At 34.2% G+C, this 19,774-nt stretch overlaps 1 protein-coding gene across 1 annotated transcript in view; it reads left to right on the plus strand.

The window, feature by feature from the left end:
* Positions 1–19,139, plus strand: part of LOC126642631 (nipped-B-like protein) — a gene marked incomplete at its 5' end in the record, with an annotated part of 64,747 nt that extends 45,608 nt beyond the window's left edge. Inside the window, 15 exons of the mRNA XM_050320432.1 lie at positions 1,993–2,224; positions 2,521–2,672; positions 3,053–3,133; positions 4,199–4,299; positions 5,932–6,070; positions 6,283–6,365; positions 7,396–7,528; positions 10,480–10,623; positions 14,061–14,150; positions 14,391–14,605; positions 14,704–14,806; positions 15,568–15,666; positions 15,771–15,917; positions 17,226–17,360; positions 18,734–19,139. Of these exons, the coding sequence (XP_050176389.1) occupies positions 1,993–2,224; positions 2,521–2,672; positions 3,053–3,133; positions 4,199–4,299; positions 5,932–6,070; positions 6,283–6,365; positions 7,396–7,528; positions 10,480–10,623; positions 14,061–14,150; positions 14,391–14,605; positions 14,704–14,806; positions 15,568–15,666; positions 15,771–15,917; positions 17,226–17,360; positions 18,734–18,841 (1,962 nt within the window). The remainder of the gene's footprint in view (positions 1–1,992; positions 2,225–2,520; positions 2,673–3,052; positions 3,134–4,198; positions 4,300–5,931; positions 6,071–6,282; positions 6,366–7,395; positions 7,529–10,479; positions 10,624–14,060; positions 14,151–14,390; positions 14,606–14,703; positions 14,807–15,567; positions 15,667–15,770; positions 15,918–17,225; positions 17,361–18,733) is intronic.
* Positions 19,140–19,774: the final 635 nt, after the last annotated feature.

Consider the following 19,774-nt stretch of genomic DNA (forward strand, 5'->3'; position numbering starts at 1 on the left):
ATGTTTTACTATAGTACTGATAACTAACAGATATATTGGGAACAATTAGGTTATCTTTTGACTTAATTTTAAATATTATATTTTCATCCTGAAATATTCATGGTAACTGGTGTTACTTGCACCACTGGGCATTTTTTTTCTACTTTTCTACGTGTCCATAAAACATCACTTATACAATGGAAGAAATATTACAGCTTTCATGTAGAGCATATTCTTCTCCTGAGCATTAAGAACTGAGAAAGTGCTTCATTTAGATCCGCCCTTATGCTGCAAAGTTGAAGATATCAACATAAACAAAATTACCAGGATGTTGAAGATTTTAGGGTTTTTTTTCTGATATACCTAAAGCTACATGGGGATTTGGAGGGGTTTTTATGAGGTTCAAATACATTACACATTTATTTATTTATTTATTTATTTATTTCTACACTTTCTAGTCAAAACAGTATTCTATCAAGAATAGAGTTCTTGAGTTTTCTGGGAAAAAAACCCTTGATCTCTAGAAATAGAGAGTAATTATGTATATTGGAAAGAAAAAATTGAACTTGAAAATAAAAAACATTATTTGTACCTAAATATTTTCATCTAGGTAGTTTGTTGGGTTTTCAAAGTTTCAGTATATGGTTCTGAATGTCTTAAACAGTATGAAAAATAAGTGAAAAGAAAGTGCAGGTTTACCTACTGTAATTCACTACGATTGAGTCTTTATGACAATGCCTTTAAAGTGATATTTTTCATTATCTTTTCATAGTAAAAGTCAAGATTATGAAAGAGTTAATGGATTTGTCCAATGATTGCAACTGAGATACAAAGTTTCAATTAAAAGCAGAAATCTTTAGCCAAACAAGTTTTAGATTTTTTTTTAAAACCCAGTGAACATGATTCAGGTCATTATGGCAAAGAAAGCCTCTGCTAAGGAGTAGGCTTATTTCTTTTACAGTGCAGTAAAAATATCCTACCTCCATGTTGGGATATTTTCCAGAGGTATTTTTTCTTGCACGTACAAGATTAATTAGGAAAAAAATGGAAGTACTTGGGCTTTTATTTTGGGTTTTTTTTTGGTGTTAGGTTTTTTTAACCCTCCATTGTGTGATTTAAAGCCATCCTATGCAAGAAATTTATAGGTGTCTCCTGATTTGCAGATTTCTGGTGATTTTTCAAATATATATAATGCACTGGGATATTTAGATTCCCTTACCCTAGATAGAAAAAGTTGATATGGTTTCACCAACCCCTTATTTTTACAAGGAAAACAAACAGTGTTGAACTGTGCTATTATACAGGCAAGAAAGATTATTTTTCTCTGTACCAGAGAAGTTATTAAAAAATTCACCTGGTTTTGCTATTAATAACATTATTACAATATTTCAGTAGTGCTAGGTGGTCATAATTAACCTCATGTATATTTACTTTTATAACTTGTAGAAACACAGAAATACAGATTTCATACCCTGTGCTAAATCTAAATGGTCATATTTGATGAGGCATGTTTTAAATCCATTGATATAGATTAATTGGTCTATGGAGAAAGTTGTATTCTCATAAGTTTTGTGTGATTCAACAGTCTTTTTGAGTAAGAATACCCTCTAGTGGCAAAAATTAGACTGATCAAAGCAGCAACTGGTGTGTATAGGCCACCGAAGAAAACACTAGATGAATGAGTTTAGATTTTGATTAAGGTACATCATTTTAAGTAGAGAATGTGACAGTCCTCCTTAAAGGTGCTTTCCAATGATACACAGAAAGCTTCTTTGTGTTTTACCAGAAGAATACAGTGAGATATTGAAGACTTGTAACTTAGGATTACAAACTTGTGGTTAGTAAAATAAACATTTGTTGATTTCTAAAACAAACTAATTTTGTATCATAAAGGAAATACTGCATTTTGTATGTGTGTATGTAAATATATTAAAATAATGTTATCTTTTACTTGGTAATGATAAAAATTTAACTTCTTGTTCACACTATCTTGTTTTCTATTGCCTGTTACAGAACAATGACACTGAAGATGAGGAGAGATTATGGAGAGATCTTATTATGGAGAGAGTAACAAAATCTGCTGATGCTTGTCTTACTGCTATCAATATTATGACATCACCAAATATGCCTAAAGCTGTATATATTGAGGACGTAATAGAAAGAGTTATTCAATACACAAAATTTCATTTGCAGAACACTCTCTATCCTCAATATGATCCTGTGTATAGAGTGGATCCTCATGGTGGTTAGTATGCTAAATGTTTTGCATTTGGCATTTTGTTGTCATATGCATATCTTCAGATGCGGGTGTTCAAGAATGGTTTCAAAAATCTTGGATGCAGAATTCAGAGCAATTACTGAAATATGAAATTCTTGCTTTCCAACTGACTTTACTAAAAAGTTTTTCTTCTGTGAGCACTTGCATTTACAAAGCTATAGTCATGGAGTTGTTTTGGAGACATTTTTTGAGGAAGATGATCATCTTTCTAATATCTAAGTGAAAGACTGAAAAAATTAATAAAGATATTTTTTATTTTCTAGGTGGTGTTTTAAGTTCAAAAGCAAAACGTGCTAAGTGTTCCACCCACAAGCAAAGAGTTATAGTGATGTTATATAACAAAGTTTGTGATATTGTCAGCAGTTTGTCAGAGTTGCTAGAGATACAGCTTCTCACCGATACAACTATTCTTCAAGTAAGTTTTATAAAAAAAATTTTTGTCTGAGAATGGTTTTTTCTTTTCCCAGAGAGACTGTAAAGTGCAATTGTCTCAATGACATGAAGTATGAAATAAGTACAAACTTTTGAATTATTAACATCAGTGACTAGTTTGTTCTGTAGTATGTAGCCTGCAGAACATTTAATATTTAGATCTTTAATGGTTTTTATTGTACACTTAAGAAAATTTTAACCTGGTTGTATTAAAATATCCTTTAAGAACTTTATTTGCAAATAATATGAAGTAATACATGTTTCTAAATACCTTATCTGATGAATGAGTAATCTACTTGTGAAAATGCATAAATATCAGTTTGTTAGTCAAATATACTTACAATAACTTCTTTCTGTTGATAGATATCATCTATGGGAATAACACCTTTCTTTGTAGAAAATGTCAGTGAACTACAGTTATGTGCCATCAAATTAGTGACTGCAGTAAGTAATTTTTAATTTGCAGTTTCATGTTCTTCTGAGAGTTATTAGGGCATTTACATAGGCTGTATTTTTGCTGGTAGAGAATTGGAGTTTAGAACTAATTTTGTTCTTCCATGTTTTTACAGTTTGGTATCACAATCTAGGAACAGTATTAAAGCTACCTGATCTCTCATTTTCAGAGTACTCTATAGGAAGAAATAGCCTACTTAAACCAAGGATTTTACTCAATTTTGGTTATGTTATTTAAAGTGAAAACAAAAACCCCTTCCTCTTCTGTTCTTTCTTGTCTTAAGAAATCTTAACAATGCAATTTTCCTTACCTCCCTTGTTAAGATTACAATTTATGCAATGGTATAAGCTATAGAACTAGTAGGATAGTTCTATATATAATATATAATAGAACTATATAATAGAATATATTCTATCTTCTCCTTAGAAGAGGGGGTTATTTGAAAAATGGGGCAGATAAAATATTTTTTAAGGAAAATTGCAGCACAACACAAATGTGTTTGTTCAAGTGAAAGTTTTTCATCTTTGTAAGGATTATGTACTCCAGTATTTATAAAAGTAGTTCTACCCAAACAAAGAGAGAAGCAAACTCTACAATCCTGACCCCAGAAACTGAAATAATATTTTATGTCATGCAAACATTAAAGCTTAGTTTTCTCAAATGTGCTCTAAAACTATACGTGTTCATATATAATGTATGTTACCATAGACTTTTGCTCTATACTGGAGTCTGAAAGCTTAGTATTACACTGTTTGACTTTCAGTGTATTGTACCATTGGTAGAAAATTTTAAAACATATGGTATTTTCAAGAACTATTACACATTTATGCTATTTGAAGATTTTTTAAAAGCTATATTTGAAAAAGGTTTTATGTATTTTATAAAGAAATGCTTACTTTGAAAAAACAAAGCAATGCATTAAAAATAAGGTGTGCATGAAATATAATTTATTTAAATGTCATGTAAAGTGTATGTTTCTATATATAATCTATTTAACAAGTGATATTTTATGTTATAATAAATAATTTTTTAACAATTATGTAACTGTTAAATAGGTGTTCTCCAAGTATGAAAAACATAGACAGTTAATACTAGAAGAAATTTTCACTTCCCTTGCAAGACTACCAACTAGCAAGAGGAGTTTGAGAAATTTCAGGTAATTACTGACATAGACTGAAAATGTGTAGACAGTAGTATGCCTACTTACAAAAATAATTGCAATATCTTATTATTTGTCTCACTAAGTATGCAAATGTCTGTAATACTAGTATGCACTCATAGGTTTTTTCCTTGGAAAATTCTTTGGTTTATTCATATGAATTTTATATAATTTTGTCTTTCCTAAAGCTTAATAGAACACTCTTAGAGCACTCTTTCCAGAAAATCAATCTAATACTCCTTTGAATGTGTCTCATTTAGAAACTACTCCATTTACTTGTAACTGTCTTTTAAGCACTTTAACTGGATTGAAGTGCATCTACTGAATAATAGTATAGGTTCAGGTTAAATTAGAGAAAGAATCTGACCTGGACAGGATTTCAGTTAAAACTGAGGTTGGACACTGCAAATTATTCTAAAACATTTGTTATTAGTGTTGATTTTGTTCCTTGCTTCTATACATCTTTTTCCTGGAGACAGACAAGTTGTCAATGAAATAGGTTGTCTGATCCAGGGTGCATGAACAGGAAATATCCAGGAAAAGAAATTCACTGAAACTTAGTTGAATTCAGTAATCCATGAGTACTGGTTCCTAGTATTTCCTATTGCTTTGTTTATAGACATCAGTGAGATCTAGTAAACAGGAAGGTGGTAAGCATAGGAACATAAATGGTAGATACCATCTTTGAATTGGGACCTTTACTATAAGGAAGTTACTATCTCAAGACCATAATGATTGCACTGTTTATCTTGAGTCCTCGCTCTGTTCTGCTGGAGGACATTCCCTGTCTGTGGCTGTAGTCATGAAGGGTACAGTTTGCCTAAAATTTTATAGGAAAATATCTCCATACAAGTAGTTAGAGATAACTTCATAAAGATAATAATTGCAATCTGCTTTGTGTCCAGTTATTATTTTGATAATTTGGGGACAATGATGTCAGAGATTATCACCTTTTCATATTGTTAAGGGCAACATTAAGTGGTGTTGATGTACATATGGGTACTAAACACCATATTATTTGTTAGGTTAAATCACTTGGAATGGGAGAAATGTGAGGTGGAGTGTGTTTGTACTGGTCATACCAACTCAAAAGACACTCTTACATGCTGAAGTTTTTAGTCTGTTATGCTACCTGAGATTATCGTAGGTGTAACTTGTAGAAGTCAGTCCAGGTTGTGGTCACAAATTTCATTTGTTTAAAAGTCCTGCACATTTCAGATACATTAAATAATATAAGTAATAAATTATTATGACAAGTTCGGTCTATTTTTTTAATACTGTGCTGGAAATGGATATGGCATTATACATGATAAGCCTATTAGTAAGTACCTTTGCATGAACATGTTTGATTTATTAAACATTTCTGAAGATTTTTCAGCTGCTGAACTTCACAGACTCTGATGTCCCATCTGTGAACTGTTTCACTTCATCTCTTCAGCCTGAGAATAATACTTTCCATTTTTGTTAGACTAAATTCTTTCACTGCATAAGAGAGAAGCAAATGATTAGATAAATGTCTATAACACAGATTTCTAGCTTTGATTATTATTTTAGAAAGATGTTATTTAGGATCAAAAACTTTTTTCTCTTTTTTGTTTATTTTTAGTGCTAATGGTGTCTTATTAACAGGTTAAACAGCAGTGACACTGATGGAGAGCCTATGTATATTCAGATGGTAACAGCACTAGTTCTGCAACTTATTCAATGTGTGGTGCATTTGCCATCAGCGGAAAAAGATTCTAATTCAGAGGAGGAATCAAACAAAAAAGTAAGTTTTATTTAAGGAACCATAATTTTTTCTTTGGTGCAGGAATGACTTTGTAGGTATAATAGTTTATGATGGTGCTCTAGTAATTAAGCATTTTAATTTTAATTTAATTTTTTTCTGCTGTAATTATTTGATGAATGAGAAATGCTGATCTGGACATTATATTTCTGTGTATGCTAAAATATTAGAAAAATAAATCTTGTTATTTTTAGGTGGATCAAGATGTGCTTATGACTAACTCATATGAAACAGCCATGAGAACAGCACAAAACTTCCTTTCTATTTTCCTTAAGAAGTAAGTACTGTTGCATTCTTTAGTGTATTGATGAAACCAACTCCAAATAAAATCTGTCACACCTTAAGACAAACTAAACCACTTTGCAATGCTAAATGACTACTAATAAAGTTACTTATAACAATATATTTTATGGATCCCTGAGAGCTACCTGTCTGGACAAATATTTTTATGGAACAGAAATTCTATGGAGTTTAAAAACAACATATTTAAGAATCTTTCTGATAATTTATGTAGGATCCTTTTATCAGGGGTCTTTTACTCATCTGAAGCATGGAAGAGAAAGCTGAGTAAATACTTAAGTGATGAAACCAGATTATTTCAGTCATCAAAATGACAAAAATATAAACCCCATAAAATTACTTTAATTTACATAAAGTTAGGAATGTCAATAGATCAACAGGGAAAAAAAATGTACTTTAATAACCAAAAGATTTGTAACAAAAAGTCCTGAGGTTTTTATCGTGATAATTTTTATTGTTAAGCCAAAAAGGCTATTTATGAGCTATCTAGCCATCTCTCTGCATAATTCTGGTATAATTAAAGTTAGGTGTGCCACATGTAAGTGAAACACTATCACGTATGTTATCTTTTGATTTTTTTATATTCTGATTTTAACCTTTATGGAACACAATACTGAGATGCCTTATCAGTGTGAGATAAGTCAGACCAGGTTTAAGGACACAATACCTCCTAAATACCCCGCTCTAGGTTAAACTTTAGAATTTTATCTACTTTGTCCATCCAAGTTAATGCAGACTTTAACTCAAAATGATAAATAAATCTTAGGAGCAAAATTCTATTATACAGGATTAGCTACTTTACTTACAGTGCAACTTGGAGCGATAACTGTGTAAACTATTTGTCTGTAAATGGAAAAAACCCAATTTTTTTTGCTAATGTTTCAGATTTTTTTTTTTTAGAATTGCATAAAACTGATTTTCTGGATTCTAATAGGATTAGCTCTGTTTGCATCAGAAGAAAAGCTTAAATGACTCTTAAATTCACTTATGCATTTTGATTTAAACAGATGTGGCAGTAAACAAGGGGAAGAAGATTACAGACCACTGTTTGAGAACTTCATTCAGGATCTTCTTTCCACAGTTAATAAACCAGAATGGCCAGCTGCAGAGTTGCTACTTAGCTTATTAGGAAGGCTATTGGTAAGGGATTCTTGGTTTTGACTATTGTATTATTTCTTATTAGAATGAAACTTTTATTTCAGCTCAAACTATTACAGTAATGCACACATGCAGTAATGCACACATGCAGTAATACACACATGCAGCATGTAAGGATTTTCTTACATATATCACTCTTATGTAATGTATAGAAAATAAAATTTAGGTCACAAGATTATTGATATGGAATATAGTTAAGGTCATATGTATACAGTTTGCCATTGAAGTCCACTTCTAATATTCCATGATGTTTTCCACATTAAAAATACCATTCTATAGCATTCAATAAGTGTAGATATTCATAGAATCATAGAATATCCTGAGTTGGAAGGGACCCACAAGGATCATGGAGTCCAACCCTTAGCCCTGCACAGGACACCCAAACAATCCCACCATGTGCCTGAGAGTGTTGTCCAAACACTTCTTGAGTTCTGGCAGGTTTGAGGCCATGACCACTGCCCTGGGGAGCCTGTTCAGTGCCCGACCGCCCTCTGGGGGAAGAACCTTTTCCTAATATCCAACCTAAATCTCCCCCAACTCAACTTCAGGACATTCCCTTGGGTCCCGTCACTGGTGACGAGAGTGAAGAGATCAGTGTATGCCCCTCTGCTGCCCTCTGTGAGGATCTTGAAGACCCTGATGAGGTCTCCCCTCAGTCTCTTCTCCAGGTTGAACAGACCAAGTGCCCTCAGCCCCTCCTCATAAGGCTTCCCTTCCAGACCCTTCACCATTCTCATGGTCTCCTTTAGATGCTCTCTTCATTCATATTCATTGAGAATAAAGTCAGAATAATACCTGTAATTATTCATAGCATCATAGAATGGTTTGGTTTGGAAGAGACCTTTAAGACCATCAAGTTTCAACCCCCTTCCAAGGGCAGGGACACCTTCCACTAAACTAGGTTGCTCAGAGCTCCATCCAACCTTGAACACTTCCAGGGATGGGGCATCCACAGCTTCTCTGGGTAACCTGTGCCAAGGCCTCACCACCCTCAGAGGGAAGAATTTCTTCCTAATATCTGATCTAAACCTACTCTCAGTTTGAAGCCATTCTCCCTCATCCAGTCACTCCATGCCCTTGTAAAATGTCTCTCTCCAACTTTCTTATGGGCCCCCTCTAGGTACTGGAAGGTGCTCCAAGGTGTCCCCAGTGCCTTCTCTTCTCCAGGCTGAACAGCCCCAACTCTCTTTGTCCTCATAGGAGAGGGGTTCCAACCCTCTGATCATCTTGGTGACCTCCTCTGGACTCACTCCAACAGGTCGATGTCTTTCCTGTTCTTGGGACCCCAGAACTGGACACAGTACTCCAGGTTGAGTCTCACCAAAGCCGAGCAGAGGGGCAAAATCACCTCCTTCACCCTGCTAGCCACTCCTCTTTTGATGCAGCCCAGGACATGGTTGGTTTCTGGGCTGCAAGCACACATGGACAGGGCCAGCATCCCCAAGTCCTTCTTGGCAGGGCTGCTCTTGTTCTGCTCACCCCCCATCCTAGATTGATACCAGGGGTTACCCTGACCCGGGTGCAGCACCTTGGACATGGCCTTGTTGAACTTTATGAGGTCCACTCCTCAAGCCTGTCCAGGTTCCTCTGGATGGCCCCATCCTTCAGGTGTGTCAACTGCACCACTCAGCTTGGTGTCATCTGCAAACTTGCTGAGGCTGCACTCAATCTGTGTCATAAATGGAGATATTAAATAACACTGGTCCCAATACAGACCCCTGAGGGGACACCACTGGTCACTGATGTCCATTGGAACTCTGAGCTGTGGTCCTCTCGATGTGACCATCCAACCAATTCCTTATCCATCTGACAGTCCACCCATCAAATCCATCTCTCTTCAATATAGAGAGAAGGCTGTTGTGGAGGACCATGTCAAAACCTTTACGGAAGTCCAGACAAATGACATCTGTAGCCCCTCCCTTGCCCAGTGATGGAGTCACTCCATCATAGAAGGCCACTGGGTTGGTCAGGCAGGACTTGCCTCTGGTGAAGCCGTGCTGGTTGTCCCAAATCACCTCCCTGTCCTCCATGTGCCTCAACAGAGGTTCCAGGAGGGTCTGTTCCATGATCTTCCCAGGAAGAGAGGTGAGACCAGCAGAACAGTGGTTCCCAGGGTCCTCCATTCTGCTCTTTTTAAAGATGGGGACAATACTTCCCCTTTTCCAGTCACCTGGGACTTCACCTGACTGCCATGACTTTTCAAATATCATGGAGAGTGGCCTGGCAATTCCATCAACCAATTCCTTCAGGACTCTGGGATGCATCTCAACAGGTCCCATAGACTGATGTACATTCAAGTTCCTCAGGTGGTCAAGAACCTGATCTTCATTTACAGTGGGAGGGACTTTGCTCCCCCAGTCCCATACTTCTATGGACTATTCCTTTAGCATAGAATCTGAAAAAAAAAAAAAAAAAAAAAGTAGTTTTGTCTTTTACAAGTTTGGTCTTAAAGTAGGTAGACATTTACATATGGATCGAGACATTTTACAGAATGTGAATCTTTTCATTGGCACATTTTTGAGAGTTGTTCTTCAGTATTACAATGCAATTAATACAGTAATTTGAGCTGTTTATTTGGAATGTATTTTATGGTCCTGTTCCAGGTAAAATGTAGCTTTCTTTATGCTTGTGTGAAAAGTTGTATTATGGTGCTATGCTATTGCAAAGGATACCTGCTCTACTAGATGTCCAGTTTATTTTATAAAAATACAGATTTTTAAAAAACTAACAGGTATATTTGTAGAGAGAAAGAACCAATAAAGGAAAAAACATTAATGTAAAGTAAGGACTGTATCTGTGATGTAATAGTAAATTACATAATTTTATGCAACATGGAAGTTAGGTGCAATTTTTAATAAGGTCAAGCAATGTCTTGTGAGAAGAATCTCAGTTGCATAAATAATTTTTATAACAATTTACTATGCTTTTCTTAGGTTCACCAGTTCAGTAACAAATCTACAGAAATGGCATTAAGGGTTGCATCACTTGACTATCTTGGAACAGTAGCTGCAAGACTCAGGAAAGATGCAGTCACTAGCAAAATGGATCAAGGTTCTATAGCCAGAATACTCAAACAGGTGTGTGAAAGATCCTGTACCAGTTGGATTGAGATGTATCTATTTAAAAGCTTAAACATTTTAAAGATGTGTGAAAAACTGGCATTGTGGAGAATGAGTTTTCATTGTTGTTCAGATTTCTGAATCAAATATACTCAATTTATAAGTATTCATGTCTTTCTCTCACCAGCTCCCTAGTGACCATTTTAAGTGGTTAATTAAAATGGTAAAACCAGTTTTCTGGTGACAATTTAAAGGAAATAATGGAATGACAGTTGGATTATGTCTTAGGAGGCCTTAAAATATATAGAGATGTGTATGTATGTATGTGCATTTGCTATTGCCAAATGGTAATTGAGCTTATGGTGCTCATACACAGACTTTTGAGAGTTAAACTGTTAGGCCTGTAAGGTTAGCTTTTATGTGATGGAGCTGGTATTGGGGGTCTGTGGGGGGAGTGTTGTTATTTTTGTGGGGATTTTTTTTACTGGACTTTCATATATCTTTCATTAGAGAATACATATTTGCATTTCTGTTAATGCTGCTTATCAAAATTTCTCCAAATCTGCAAGGGTGGCAGCAATTAACAATGCAGTGTATGCATTTGGGCTCTCTATAGCACGATAAGAAAATCTTGGGTCTTATGTGTCCTTTTAAAAATGTGAACTTTCACATTTCTTATGGATGGTATATATTTCTTTCTGAACTACTAATTATTTTCATTATTAGGTCTAAAGTTGAGTAGTCGTATCAAGTTTGTTTCCCTTTCAGTTATCTGAAAAGACTCCAGATCTATTATATGTATTTTATAATGACTGTTACAGATTTATTTTGAAGGAAAAACTTGTGCAATTTACAGGCGTTCAAATAAAGAATCAAAATTCATCTACTCCTTTAGGAGGTTGATACTTCCCATAACTTTTGTCATTTAGAATATTGTACTACATATAGTGTCAAACCTTTATGTTCATGGTTTATTATAATTTATAATTCTATGTGCTAAGGGATTATAATTCTCCCTCGGTTGGCAGTGATTTTGAGAGTTGTACATTAGACTTCATAGGCAAATATTTTAGAAGAATCTTTTTCTCTTTCCTTATCTCCTGAAGTTATATAGTAGTATTGAAAGATATTCTAAAAAGATACATACCTGAATGGTGACCTGAATTTGTCTATTTGTGTTGGTTTTTTTGCAGGATCAGGCAGTAACTAGGCATTGGCATCTGCAGAAAATAAAATAGCTGTGGGCAATTGAGTGCTAAAAGCTTTTTTTTCTGTTACTCAGGAAACTTAACATAAATGATGGCAGATAGTACATTGTGGAAAGTGTATACTATACAGTACAATCAGTCAGGATAGACAGTGTGTTGTTTATAAATGATTTGTAACATAAGAACAAACTACTTGAAAATGTGCACATGACACCTAAGTTTCACTTTGTTGCTCAAATGTCAAGAAAATAAGATCCATTGGTAGACATATTCAGCTTTAGTCATCAGAAATATCTTTTATCTTTTCATTCAGAAATGAACTTCTATCTCTACACATTTTTCTTTCCTGTTGAATTGAAAGCTTAGACTGTTGGATATTTCCTTCTACCCTCTGATATCATTACCAGGATATTCCCCCAATGATTTATGAATGCTTATAACTCTGTCTATTGTGGTTTGGACTCATGAACTGTATAAATAGATGTAGTAGAGAATCTATTCTGTTTTGACATTTTTAAACAGTAGATTTTTTTCATAGAAATATGTCATAGATTGTCAAGTTGAACACTTATGCATGCTTTTCATTAGTTTATCTCTTGATATGCCGATCTTCTGGACTTGTAACTGTACCTTTTTCCACGTACTGTTGTTTGCAAGCTATATTACGTGCTACACTTGTCAAAAGATTCTCAAACTATGCTGTTCATACAGAAGTTGATGGTTAGAAGTTACAGATTTTATTGCTGAAGAAGAAGAAGAATGTTTTGTAGCTGAAAAGTTAAAGCCAGAAATTATTCTTCTACTTTTTTTATCAATACTGAATATGATTTGTTGCGGGCTTCACAGTTTCTTTTTGTTTGTTCTGAATTTTTTACTTTTTTTAATAGTTAGGCAGTTACAGTTCATCAAGCAACTTTTTTTCCAGCCTTTTGTCCACAGAATTTAACATTAGTTGAAAACCAGACTTTCAAATCACAATTTGCACATATATTAGGGTGCCAAATATATATTAATAAACCTATATTAGTATTATGTGTACTGTAGATGTGTTTTGAATTCTTGAACTTAATCATTTTGGGGGGGAAAAAAATCCTTTTTTCTTCTATAGCATCAGCAATTACAAGGACCTGCACATTTCAGTATAATAGTAAGGGAAAAGGGTGTTTTATGTTTATGGGTTTATGCTGTCTTGTAGGTGTTGAGAAAGTTAGTTTCTGATTCATTAACAAGTTAATTGATAGTTATTTGTTCTCTAACCCCTATATAGGGAAAAGTACATTGTCTGATGGTCATATGCAGAATTGTTCATTTTACATAGGCTAGAACTATTTAAGAGATCAGGATATACATATTTCCTATTAAATAGCCTCTTGAAAAAAACCCATTCTGTTTTTAAAATTCATACAGTTTATATATTTAAAAATCTGATACATAGTTCTCAGAATAATATTTCATATGTAATCCTTTTTGTGCTTCTTGAAAGTACTTCACAGGAAAATGAATATTAGCCTATTCTGTAGATAGGCTTTATGTACTTGGTGGAATTTTTATAAAATATATGTTCTCAAGGTTTTTGACTGATAGAAACTTAGTTGTCGCAGAGAGTATGATTCTTTAGTGCTAGAGCTCAGGGGTGTTTGGGAATAACCTCTGTAAATTCTTTGCTACATGGATTGAACATGCTCCACTTTCTCTGTATTGATGCTTTAAACCTGAAAACAGTTATACCAAATGTTTTGCAAAGGGATAAATTATTTTTATTTCTTTGATGTTTCCCATATGTTTGTACTGTTGTCTGTGTTTTGTATTTATGTTCATTTGACTTTTTTGCCTTTTATCCCTTGTTCACCTGAGAAATCATTGTTTCAGTATGTAATATTATTGAGAGAGCCAGTAATGCTTTTTATAGGTTAAATCTTGTGTCAGTTTGCTTTGTGTGATTTCAGTCCTTTGTTTTTCCTCAGGAACAGAGGGTCTTCATACAAGATCATAGAATGAAAATTATTCAAACCAGTTTGTCTGTTTTAAAACCAGTCTTATTCTGCTGTTAATCGTTTTTTAGACTTTGGAACCACAGTCTAATTTGGTTTAGTCTCTATAGAAGTAATTGATTTAAAAATTGTTAATTGTATTGATAATTGCAGAACATTAACTTCAGTGTATTTTATATGTGGACATGTAGGTTTTCAGATGATAATCACCACTGTGAAATATTCTAATTTATAAATATCTTTCTATTTCCTATAGGTTTCAGGAGGAGAAGATGAAATTCAACAGCTGCAAAAGGCTTTGCTAGATTATCTGGATGAGAACACAGAAACTGATGCATCATTAGTGGTAAATTTCAGCTTTCTGGTGACAAGTCTATATAAAAATAATTTCAGTAACATGTACTGAACAAAATGATTTTTGGTCATGCATATTAGGGATTCAATTAAATTGTCACCCTAACATATACTGATGATTATGTTTTCCAAAATATGGTTGATGCATTAGACTCAATCTCATAAATCTGTTAATTTCACTCTTCTACATCTGTTGTTTTTGTTTTCTGTGTATCCTGCTGTATTTCTCCAGTTTTCTCGGAAGTTTTATATAGCTCAGTGGTTCCGTGATACAACTATGGAGACAGAGAAAGCAATTAAATCTCAGAAGGATGAGGATTCATCTGAAGGAACTCATCATGCAAAAGATGTTGAGACCACAGGGCAAATCATGCATAGAGCGGAAAGTCGCAAAACATTTCTTCGCAGCATCATTAAAACTGCTCCATCTCAGTTCAGTACATTAAAGTACGTTTGAGTACCACTGATTTCTTTATTAACCATGCATTTGACATTTTGAATAATTTTTTATAAACATCCTAATTAAAACATTGAAATTTTTGCAGGATGAATTCTGATACTGTGGACTATGAAGATGCATGTTTGATTGTTCGCTACTTGGCCTCTATGAGGCCATTTGCCCAGAGCTTTGATATTTATTTGACACAGGTAAACTGTGATGGAAGTCTTAGTACAGTGAAATGCAATTGGTTTCTGATTCCAAACACTTTTATGGTAGTGTACCATATGTGTTCATTGTTGAGCATGGTTATTTAACAGGTCATGATAACACCATGTGCTTTCATATTCTGTATTGATGACATAAGTGCTTATATTTCTTTTTCTTGCATGCACTTTATATGTCATATTGTACATAGATTACTTTATTTGGCTATGGATGTATGTGGCAAAATCAATATCTTAGATGTGCTCAGCAAAAGGATAATTGCAAAATGTTGAAATATTTTTTACGTTTTTTGTAAGATGCATGCTCATTTGGTAATATTAACTTATTAAACTTATCTTAATTTGATCATGTAAACCAGTTTGGCTACTTGTTCGCAGTACATGTTACTGTCACTTTGGAAGCTGTTGTTTAACCAGTGTAGTTTCTTACTTTTTTCTGGGAGAAGAGCATGTTGTCATGGCAGCATGTTTGAACTCCAGTACTGGTTTAGTTTAGGTTAGGTTGTGTTACTTATACTGATCCGCATACAGAGCCATTCTTAAAATAATACTGCCCAAATCCTCATCTTCCATTGAAAGAACCATGATGAAAACCACAACCAAATGGCAAAAATAGAGTTTACAATGAAAGGATTTCTTATTTTAATGAAATCATTTGCATGTTATTCTGCTGCATTTTTGCCTGTTAAACAGTTTACTACCTTCCCAAAGCAAATGAATCTTTGGTTTTGTTCTCTTATTAGATTCTGCGTGTACTTGGTGAAAATGCAATTGCTGTTCGAACAAAAGCCATGAAGTGTCTGTCTGAGGTTGTTGCTGTAGACCCCAGTATTCTAGCCAGGGTAAATAAATCTGAAATATCCATCATTGACATGCATTCTTCTGTTGCACTTTAAAGAAATCTTTACTTCTTATTTTGGATCTGTGTTTTATTTGTTCTTTTTAGCTGGATATGCAACGGGGTGTTCATGGACGGTTAATGGATAACTCCACTAGTGTACGAGAAGCAGCTGTGGAGCTGCTTGGCCGATTTGTGCTCTGTCGTCCTCAGCTTGCTGAGCAGTATTATGACATGCTGATCGAAAGAATATTGGTACAGTGACTTTTAATAATTATGATGTCATTGGAAAATTTATATTCGACTGAGTTAATATGTTCAATAATATGGAATGATGATTCAAAGAGTAAATTATATTTTATTATTTTTGGGGGGAGCATGATGCTTTTAAGACCAACCTTGTAAAATGCATTGCTTGTTTTCAGTAAGGTTTTGTTATATTGTCATGGTTTAACCCCAACCAGCCACACAGACCCTTACAGCTGCTCACTCACTCCCCCACCAGTGGGATCAGGGAGAGAATTGGAAGGGAAAAAGCCAGAAAACTCGTGGGTTGAGATAAAGACAGTTTAATAGGGAAAGCAAAAACCAGTCACACAAACAAAGCAGAAAAAGGGATTCATTCAGTCCTTCCCATGGGCAGCAGGTGTTCAGCCATCTCCAGGAGAGCAGGGCCCTATCACATGTAACAGTGACTTGGGAACACAAATACCATCACCCCAAACACCCCCCCTTCCTCCTTCTTCCCCCCACTGTATATACTGAGCATGATGTCACATGGTCTGGAATATCCCTTGGGTCAGTTGGGGTCACCTGTCCTAGCTGTGTCCCCTCCCAACCTCCCACACACCCCCAGCTTCCTCCCTACTGAGGCCATACAAGGAGCAGAAAAGGCCTTGTCTCTGTTCAAGCCCTGCTGAGCAATAACATCTCTGTAATATCAACCCTGTGTTCAGCAGAATCCCAAACACAGCCCCACACCAGCCACTCATTTGCTATAGTTACATGATAAAACATGTTTGTAAAGTATTTTGGAGATGTGCATATGAGCATACGTTAAGATGTTCATTCCTGGCATTAAGATTAAGCATGTTTTGAATAGAGTAATAGGAAATGAAGTTCCTCATACTTCTTGATAGACAAAGCCTAGGAAAATGGAAAATATTTGCTGCACGTATCATCCATAGGCTTTATCCAAAGGCTTTTGAAGTATTAGAGTCCAAAAGGTCTTGTGTGTTCCAACAAAGTAGCTAAAGTATCATCACATCTAGCTTGTAAGCTCTTGAATTAAGAAGTGGAATTATACATTTGCAAAGTCATGAGCTCTTAAATGGGAGGATATAAATGGAGGAACCATTTCAATGTTTTGGGGACTCAGCCAAAACCTTTAGAATTGTTGCAAATAAAGTTATGCTGACCTTTTGTATAAATATAGTCTAGCTACCTTTTCTGAATACATTTTACAGGTCAGATTGTGTGGCTTTCAAATATGAATTTATATAATACATAAATTAGGTAATATGTCTGATTTCTTTTCAAGAGCATAATGCTTTCTCCTCACAGGATACTGGTATCAGTGTCAGAAAAAGAGTCATAAAGATACTTAGGGATATCTGCATTGAACAACCAACATTTCCCAAAATTACTGAGATGTGTGTGAAAATGATTCGGAGAGTTAATGACGAAGAAGGCATTAAGGTAGAATGAAACATATCCTTCAGGATTTAAATTATCATAACTGGTTTCTATATTTTGACCCAAATATAATCAAAAAAGTATTTCATTGCTCCTTTGTAATATAGCTTTCTACATTGCTGTCTGACTTGGTTTTCTTTTCTTGCTTCTATTTCTTCAAGTTCTTGTTGATGATAAAAGGATTTTTAAAAGTTATTATCTTAGAGTTTTGGGGATTTTTCTCTTTGCAAGGGTTGTCTCTGGTTCTTCCCTTTTCTAGTAAGTAAAATTAGCATATAAAATTCCTTTCTGAAAACAAAATAAACTTTAAGTCAAAATTATTATGCCAGATTTATAAGTTCTGCATATAAAAATATAAAGTATTAATCTGTGCAAATTTTTATTTAATTTTGAATGTTTAATGAATCGATTATCCCCCCTCAAATGTTACTTATGTGATCATCATCTAGTCTTTGTGCACCACATATGCAGAAAGGCAAAAAACTGTGTTGAATCATAAACCTGACACTGATGTTTTTTGTTTGATTTGGCAAAAATAATTTTAAAATTGTTGGGTAATTAAGAATACAACTGTTATAATTTTGTATCACACTTTCAATGGGATTTCAAGTCTGCAACTTTAAAGCTGCAGCATATAATTTTGCCACAAGATACGTTAATGCAAAGTGGCTTTCAGAGAGGACTGTTAATCAAGAAGCAGACGAACAGGTGGATCTAAGATGCTGATAAGAAAGGAGGATGTCCTTCTTCTCTCTTTTCCCTTGCCTTTCCAACAACCTCATAAAGATGAGACAGTATCTGCAATGTATTTTTTATGTGTCCATGGATGAGGAACGCTTCCTACAAGCATATGCTTTATAAGTAATTTGGGAATAGTTAGTCCACTTTCATTCTATTCCATCTTTTCCTCCATACAAAAACACTCTTAAGGGAACCAACTTCCTATGTTTGCATAGAGAGACTTGGCTTCTTTTTCTTCCTCGCATTGTCACAACTATTCTGAAAATGCCAAAGTAATCTACAATTGCTGCTAATTCTGCTTTGGAAATTGTAGTCTTGTATTCAGTTGTCAGCTTCTCAGTGAACTATGTTTTCCTGAGGAATGCAAATTAGTGTAGGAAAGTGCTCCATTTTCTGTGGCATCAATTTTCAGTGATCATTTTAGTGAAGTTTGCTTAGAGACCAGAATAACTGCTGTAATAGTAATTCTGGGTCTATCTCAGATAACATTCTCTACAACAGTATCATGTGGGTTGACTAATTCCTTATGAAAAGGCACATATTGTCAACAAATCTATTGTATGGATGTATTGGTAATAATACCTACATGCCAAGATAAAATTATTTATTTCTGCTAATATTTTTTTCTCCTTCAGAAATTAGTAAATGAGACATTCCAGAAGCTCTGGTTTACTCCAACTCCACATCATGACAAAGAAGCAATGACCAGGAAAATACTAAACATTACTGATGTGGTATGTTAAACAAATTTGAATTAAGTTGCACGTAAAATTTCATTATGTTTTTAGTATCTTTGAAATATTGTCTGTAGTCTTATAGAATACGAAAAATATGCAAGTAATTTAATTATCAGATTATTTTCTTTATATGTCTCCTGACATTGAATACATGCTATAATTATTCATCTGATGCAACTGGCTGAAGGAAAATTTTAAATGCTCACAAATCTGCTGGCTGTGATAACTGAGACCACATTATATTCAGGTTGTGTAAAATACTTGCTCAGTTAAGACACAACAAATTGGTGTTATATTTAACATTTTTCAGGAAATGCTAGTAGCAGTATATAGTTAAACCTAACTAAGAAGTTGTCTCAAAAGAAAAATTTCCTCAATTGATAACATTTTTTTAAAAGCTAAATAAGCTGTTTTAATAAATACAAGGTCATGTTCTCATCCAAGGTAAATTAGTATCTGCATAATTTTATCTACTTTTAAGGAGCAGCAAATTATATTGTATGTTTCAAAAATCTGTTTAAAATGCTGATACATTTGTAGTGAAAATGTATTATGTAAAACCACTGTGCTGAAAAGGTATTTTTATATCAGTTATACCAAGGTGTAAATATCAAATAAAAGTACTCTCTTCACTACTTAAAAATATGGGTTTAAATGGCTTTTTAATATTTTTAATAAATGATAGTGTATTGTGCATTTTTCCAGACTGAAAAGTTAGTTTATTTGATTCCAGTTTAATTCTCAGTTCTGTCAATTCTATTTTGGAGCACCTGTGAGCTGTTCCCAACAATACCAGTGAAGGCTTAGTTTGTTTATATAAAAATGTAATATATTAATAAAAATGAACATGTATATATATAAACATTTATATTATTATGTCTGTCAGACTTGTATTTATACTTTAATCTATACAAAATGCTGTTCTATTAACCCAAAATT

Source organism: Myiozetetes cayanensis, unplaced genomic scaffold (genome assembly GCF_022539395.1).
Source record: "Myiozetetes cayanensis isolate MyiCay16 unplaced genomic scaffold, myiCay2020 scf239, whole genome shotgun sequence".
Lineage (NCBI taxonomy): Eukaryota > Metazoa > Chordata > Aves > Passeriformes > Tyrannidae > Myiozetetes > Myiozetetes cayanensis.